The sequence below is a fragment of the Eptatretus burgeri genome, chromosome 2 (genome assembly GCF_056783735.1).
Source record: "Eptatretus burgeri isolate ZD-2024b chromosome 2, Ebu_testis_v1, whole genome shotgun sequence".
NCBI lineage: Eukaryota > Metazoa > Chordata > Myxini > Myxiniformes > Myxinidae > Eptatretus > Eptatretus burgeri.
This window is the reverse complement of record NC_140962.1, coordinates 63,414,140-63,421,639: the sequence shown is the minus strand read 5'-3', so window position 1 is coordinate 63,421,639 and position 7,500 is coordinate 63,414,140. Positions and strand designations below refer to the sequence as shown.

General features: G+C 43.6%; 1 protein-coding gene across 4 annotated transcripts in view; it reads right to left on the bottom strand.

Moving 5' to 3' along the window:
- Positions 1–7,500, bottom strand: part of LOC147032174 (latent-transforming growth factor beta-binding protein 1-like) — a 293,202-nt gene that overhangs the window by 228,115 nt on the left and 57,587 nt on the right. For all 4 annotated transcript variants that reach the window (XM_085869539.1, XM_085869540.1, XM_085869541.1 and 1 more), the window contains exon 8: positions 3,380–3,482. In XM_085869539.1, the coding sequence (XP_085725665.1) occupies positions 3,380–3,482 (103 nt within the window). The remainder of the gene's footprint in view (positions 1–3,379; positions 3,483–7,500) is intronic.

The following is a 7,500-nucleotide window of genomic DNA, read 5'->3' as shown; positions in this document are numbered from 1 at the left end:
CTGGAGGTGGGTTTTCACCTGCTCAGAAATGTCCAGCTCAGTTGTTGTTTTAAGGACCCGATTCCTTTTTAATCACTGGTCTTGGAAATGCAAAGATGTAGGAAAAAGTCACAGGGTGGGAATCACATACTGGGAGAAATTATCCTTAAACCCTCCATAATTTAACACAGCACCACCCCGTGTGGTGACATGTAACACTTAAGCTCACAGTTTCCCTACCTAATTTACATTGAGATGTCTTCTGCACCTCAAGGTGTAGGAGACATCGTCCAAGCTACTCCATGCAATCCTCCCTTTTCTATGAAATTTCTATATATACCCCACAAATATAACAGTAGCTTGGGGTTTTTTGACAAAAAGCAAGCCATTTACATGTGGTGTGATTCCTAAAAACAAGCTGGGCTGGATGCTCTGCTGCCGTCTCAGAGAGCCTCATTGGCAATTCTGGCTGAGTCAGTTTGAGTGTTAACCTTGGACAAGAAAGAGGCCTGCAGACTCAAAGGAACACTTTTGTTAACTTTTGACAAGAAGAGTAGGACAAGTGAGCAGCAAGATTTTGTTAGAGTAACAAAGTATGGGTTGCTGAATCATTGTCTGTGACTAGGAGGAATAAACACACCAAAACAAAGTGAGCGACAGAGGAAGAGAGAGGAAGAGAGAGAGATTATGGAGGACCACAAGGCTACCAAAGAATGAAGAGATCTTCACAGTGCATTAGCATGGATGGACTTCAGCCTCCTGCCTAGATACACCAAACCTTCAGGGATTTGGATGACACAACCTCCCGTTGTGCGAGATGAAATGCTGCAGCATTATCCAACAAAAGTTTTGAACCCATAATCCATACCAACCAGAATGAATATTTTACACATACCATTAAGAGCTGAGATCATTTCCATAATACATGCCTCTACACTCTCCAGAGTATATAAAGGTGACACCTGACCATTGAAATTAGCTTGGAGAAGTGGTCCTCCCAAGACAGCACAATGGTTCATTAGGCCATAGATTGTATATCTGGAAAAAGATGACAAAAATGAATTGTAAGGTTTTCTAAATGGTCTTTGTGTGTAAAGAAAAGGATAAATGTGTAACTCTCCAGAATTTATCATTTTCAATGAGCTGCGAGATGGCTCTGACAATTGACCAAATTCTCATCTTCTCCAGATCAGAAATCAGGGTCAGGTATGGGAGCATGTGCCAGAACAGCGCGTCGCTGCGTCCACTTTCCGCCGGTACTCCAGGGGCCTCCGTCTGGCCATCCCCCAGGCAGATGCCAGGCCCATCCCCATCTCCTTGAGATGGTCAACCTGCTGCAACCACGAGGCATGTGGTCAGCCCACTGGCCTCCTCCACTCATGAGACTCCCTCGCTGAGAGAATCTGGTGAGCAGGATCAGCGTCTGGAAAATGAGCCACATGTCCATACAGCCGCAACTGACGCTCACGGACTATGCAGGTAACAAATCTCATCCGAGTCTCTCTCAGCAACCGCTCGTTGGACACAAAATCTGACCAGCGATAGCCAAGGATTCTCCGAAGAGATCTGGTACTAAAGGAATTAAATCTCCGTCTCAGATCCATGGTCAGAGTCCAAGTCTCGCATCCATAGAGCAAGACTGGAAGTATGAAGAACCTGAAGACTCGGACTTTCGTCCTCCCGCACAGGTACCGGCAGTGCCACACCCCATGATCCAGTGAATCCATGACTCCCCAGGCCAGACCCAGACGTCTATTGACCTCTGACTCACAGCCAGCAGAGACATGAATATCACTGCCAAGGTAAGTGAATCTCTCCACGACCTGAACATCCTCACCACAAACAGACACAGACAGGACAGCAGCATCCAAGATGTCACCGAAAGCCTGGATCTTAGTTTTGACCCAAGAAACCCATAATCCCAGCGGCTCCGACTCCTCATTCAGCACCTCGAGGGCCCCCAAAATTACATCTAAAGTCTCCGCAAAGATGACTGCATCAACTGCAAAATCAAGGTCCGAGATCTTGACATTCCCAAACGATGCACCGCAGCTTGATCTCTCTGACATCCTCCCTAAAATCCAGTCCATACAAGTGCTGAAAAGTGTGGGGGCCAGTACACACCCCTGACGAACTCCAGTAACAACTGGAAATAAGTCACAGATGGTACCACCACACTTCACAGCACTCTCAGTACCAGAGTAGAGTTCAGACATCAGATCGATCAGTTTTGGTGGCACCCCACAAAGACCAAGAATCCTCCAGAGGACATCCCGATTCACTGAATCGAATGCTTTACAGAGATCAACATAGGCTGCAAGCAGCCCCTGCCGAAACTCTCATCTGCATTCGGTGAGGACACGAAGAGCAAGGATACGGTCAATCGTTGACCTCTTTGGTGTAAAGCCTGACTGCTCTGGACGCTGGTGCTCAAGGGAAGCTGCACAGGAGGTACTCCCACGGAGTGGGTTTTCAGATTTTTTTGCGTTTTGTGGAATGAAGGGTTTTACGGTGGCCGGAGTGCAAATCCTGCCACCAACCTCCTCATAAAAAAGTAACCCAACTGCAGGAGGACGTCCGCAGACACAGTTGGGCACTAGATATGGATGGCCGTTGGCTCACAAGGAGCTCCTCCGCCCTTTGGCAGGTTTTGTTTTTAATCCTGCTGGGTGTCATATCCAAACACCCTCCTCACCAGAAAACCTGGTGGGGGAGACGGTTTCGTCGCCGACAACCCAACCATGGAACAGGTTAGTACAGGTTTACATGGTACCTGTAGCAGGTCACATATCTAACCTGACCTGACATAGGTGACCTGATCAGAAATACAAGGTCACAATCCCATCATGCCTGTTTATCAGTGGTTGAACTGTCTGGCATGAGGAATCATCATCTACAAAATAATAAATATGATTTTACAACAGAGAAAGAAACAATAAATTAAAGGATGGGACTCATGGCACTGCCTAGAGTGATACCAGTCTCAGAGCAGGAGAAAGAATTACAACCAGTGCAACAATACTTCTTGAAAGTTATGGAGGAAATCTGCCAGCCAAAGAGAAGACTGCACATGCAAGTAATTTCTTATTCATTTTTCAGTCCACTGCAGGATGAAGGCCTTCCTCATCCGATGTTGAGGGGAGTTTCACATATTTGCTAAAGTTGCCAAGTGTGAGTGGGGGAGTGAGCAGCTATGAGAATTGAACCCTCACCAGCCAGCAGAGAAAAACAAGTTTTCAACTACTCCATCAAACAGCTATCTCCAAGAATACGAAGAAAAATGATTCATAAAAGTGACTTGATTAAAGGCATTCAAATACCAGTTGTGGATTTGCATAACCCTGTTCATTTCCTCAACAATTTCACAACAAGTGAGCCGTAATGAAACATCCTCCCTTACCATGTTTTTCTGGGCACTTGGTACACCTGTCTATTCCCCAGGCAGCTCCAACACTTCCACAGCAAACATCTTGATGTGTCAGCATGGGTAGTGGTCGAGTGCACTGGAAAGCAGAATCCAATAATTATGTCTCGTCACAAAAAAAACTTTCATAGCATAAAATATAAACTAAATGACCCATTCAAGTCAAACCTTTAGCCAAAAAGCAAAACCCAATTCAAACCTGTTTCGGTTCATTGTCTTCTTGGCAAGGTTTTGATTAAACATGTTTTTCCAGGTCAGGTTATACTTATACAACCAAATGAAAAGAATAATGCACCAATTAAGCCTTTCAAAAAAAAAAAAAAACCCCAAAAAAACTTGTTACAATAGTGAATCAAGAAAGGAGGATTAAATAAACAGCCTCTGGATTAAGCAAGCAAGTTCTATCACAGGGTCCTGGCACAACCAGTGCGAATCAAGTTGATGAACACATTAGACTGTCTCTGTCTTACTCAGACTGCACTTTGAACGGTATTCAACAAACCGGGAGGATATAAAATAAAAGGGGGGCATGAATGTACTGTTTCCATATCATAATATGTGCTTGTATTCTTTGACAAATCATCCGTAGACAATTAGTTTTAAGTTGATTAAATAATTGTTGTTTATACGGTTTGTTGAACTTTTTCAAGGGACAAACACGAGTAACCATTGACTTGAAAACCATGTGATCTGAGGACTTACATTTTCTTTCGGAAAGCTAAGATCTAAATGGGGGGAGGGGGGGATAAAGCTTTTATTCAACTCTGATGATTTAACATGGGAAAGCTGATTAGCCTTAACTTGCTTGACATTCATGAGTCAAAATAACAAAGTTTTGAGGTATAGGTTTACAAAATATAGAAATCCCAGTTTATTATCTTCGAGAAGCACCCAGTCCCTACAGGAGTGGCAAGGTGGGTTGTGTTATTACCTTTATTCAAACTTCCTCTCTCAAGTACCTCTCGCTGCTAATAATTCAAAACATTTCACTGCACTGGAAAACGTGGGAACAGGAATACTGACTGCACTGTAAACGATGGCGACTTGTAATATTCTCCCCTACCTGGAGGCGGAGCTACACCATACACATTTACATGGAGAATTTGCACCCCTCCCCCCCTCCTCCCCCCAAGACCACTGGCCAAACATAAAAAAACACCCCTATACATTCACTGGGGTCATGCTGATTTTATGTAGCAAGTCTGGATGTAATCAGCCCAGAACTGCAGGAGGAGTAGCATGTGACACATACACACACACACACACACACACACACACACACACACACACACACACACACACACACACACACACACACACACACACACACACACACACACACACACACACACACACACACACACACACACACACACGAATTATATCAAGGATACCACAAAAGGAGCTGTGCGTGAGTCTGTAAGTGCATGTGCGTGAGTTCCACTGATTAGTTGGACAATTCTCCTGACTCCACCCCACAATTTAGAACCATTTTGAATTGCCCTTTGAAACCCTTTAAAATTACCCTTTTGAACCCTTTCGAATAACCCTTTGGAAAGCTTTTGCTCAAGCAGTGCTATTACTGGGGAGGTTATGCAGGTTTGCCATTATTTCTGACTATTTCCTCTTAAAATTGTGATGGGTTTCTGTGAAGTCAGTGATTGCATGATAGAGGAGCAGAAAGCTTTATGCATTCTGCTGTTTAGATGTAGGAATGCCAGTTTCTTTTTAATGAGCATGAGGGTGAGAGTAAAGATGAGACAGCTTTGGAAGGGGGCAGGGGGAGCTGAGAATTTTTTTGTCAAGTTGTCAGAATTGCATGTGTGCAATTACTCAGAGTAAAACATGTAATTGTGTGTGTGTGTGTGTGTGTGTGTGTGTGTCACTGGGTGGGTAAGAGGAGGGAGTGGGGGTGCGGGGGAGTGAGTGAGGGGGAGATGCATTAACCCTACGGGTAATGTACTCGTTCTACGAAATGACAGATGACAGATAAACATTAACTACATCTGCAAAAATTCCTGTTTGACATTCTCGGCAAGTCAGGCAGAATAGGGTGCATGGCAACGAGTCATTAAAATTCCAAATGCACAAGAACACAGGAGTTATCAGAAGTAATTCCAGATCCAGCTTCAACATACACCACAAAGCTCGAAGTAGGAGGAAAAGTGTCATTGTACGATGCCCAGCCGACTTACACAGCGAGGTATCATTCCAAGTGTGCTGAATGATCGAACAAACTCGTGCATTTCTGCAACTTGTGATATTAATGGTTTGTTTCACCATGCTTCGGAATTCAACACAAAACTACAATACGTACACAAGTACCAGGTACTGTAAATGAAACACAATGGGGAGTGGAAGTAAGGTAGATCTGGTGCATGGCAGTTTGTTAAGGGGAGTTTCCATCACAATCACTATTAAGAACTGAAATGATGAATGATTCAAAAGGCTTCTGAATTCAAAGGAGGGTTTTTGGATTTGGATTTTGTCGCACAGCTTGTGTGTGCTGAAAATTGGGAAAGATCATGACGAGCTTAGCAGTGCTCCAGTCCTGAGGAATATTGTTTGTCTATGGAACTAAGGAAGATGAATGGGTGCAACACTCATTGGGTGGTCATGGAGGAGTTTGCACCCAGCACCAGTTCACACCATGAACAGTGACCTCGAAGCAGGGACACATGCCCAGCACAGGATACTGCTTGGGGATCAGGAATTACTTTCTATTAGTGATTGCTCACCACAAACGTTGCATCCACTACCACGACGAGAAGTGCAATAATGCACCAGCCATCGACCTACTTTGACCACTCCACCCACAATGCCCCTTTACCCAAATCGACATACTATTCCAGCATCCTCACTTGCTTCCTCGCCTATAATCACATCTGTGCTCTGGTGCCTCAGTGACGGATCTGAAACCTTGAGAATGATTCCCCATTTTACACCTGGGGCCACCCTAATGCGTGTCTAACCAGTGCCTGGAAGATTTAAGGCCAACCAAATGAACAGGTTTATGTTTTCCAAACCATGCCCTGGAGTGTCTTAAAGTCTGGCTTTAAACAAATGATTCAGGAGCCGACGGAGGTTGTTTGACATATTCTGTTTAATGGATTTGGCATGATTCCACTCTCAAGGGGTTGAATGGACAAGAAGACAAAGACAGACAGACACACGAGATTTCAACAATGAAACAACATGGCAGGATCACCTTCAAGTAACGAGAACAAAATTCCAAGCAAGCTTGCCAAACAGTCTACACTTAAGTTACAGTAGTTCATCACCATTTGATGCAAATTAAGAAAGGGGAAGTATGAAATGATAAATTGAAAGTTGAGAAAAGAAAACAAAATGTTTTTCATTTTTTACAGTCAGTTTAACCTATCGCTTCTGAAGAACTTTACAGACATCACCTGGAGAGCAAAGACATATTAGAACCTCAGAGTACTTTTGAATAAATGACAAGAATATCAATAGACAATATCATATACTGTATTGGCTTTGAACCTCGGACCATGGTTACAGATGGGAATGCGAAACAGGCAATTATACAAAAAGGGAAGGTATGTTTTGTTGGAGAAGAACTGAGGAGTAGTTAAGGAAAGGAGGGTGGAAAGAAATTGGAAAAAGGGGAGGAAAGCGAAGGAGTTGCATGAAGCATACGTAGACAGCCGTTAGTCTAAATTCGAAACGATGATTATATGTGTATATACAGAGTGTTTCAAAAAGATCAATACAACTTTGACTTCCTGCCATTTTATTGTTTTTTTGACCTATTCCGCTTTTCTTTTCAGGGTTTTGTATTGTTATTGTGGTATTTGTTCTCTGAGATTTCTAGCTCCGTAGCTCAACTATGTCATTGGCAGTGAAGCAGAAGACAAAAGTGGTGGAACTGTGGTATGAAAAAAAATCATATATACGACCTCAGAACACGTGATGAACCCACAAATTGTGACATTCAACATATTGTGAAATATTTTGAGCACAACGGTACAGTACACAACCAGAGCATGGGCAATAGTGGCAGGCCAACATCAGTAACCAAGAGCCAAGTGGGATTCTGCAGTGGACAGTCCCAAGAAGTTCCACCCCCGGCATTC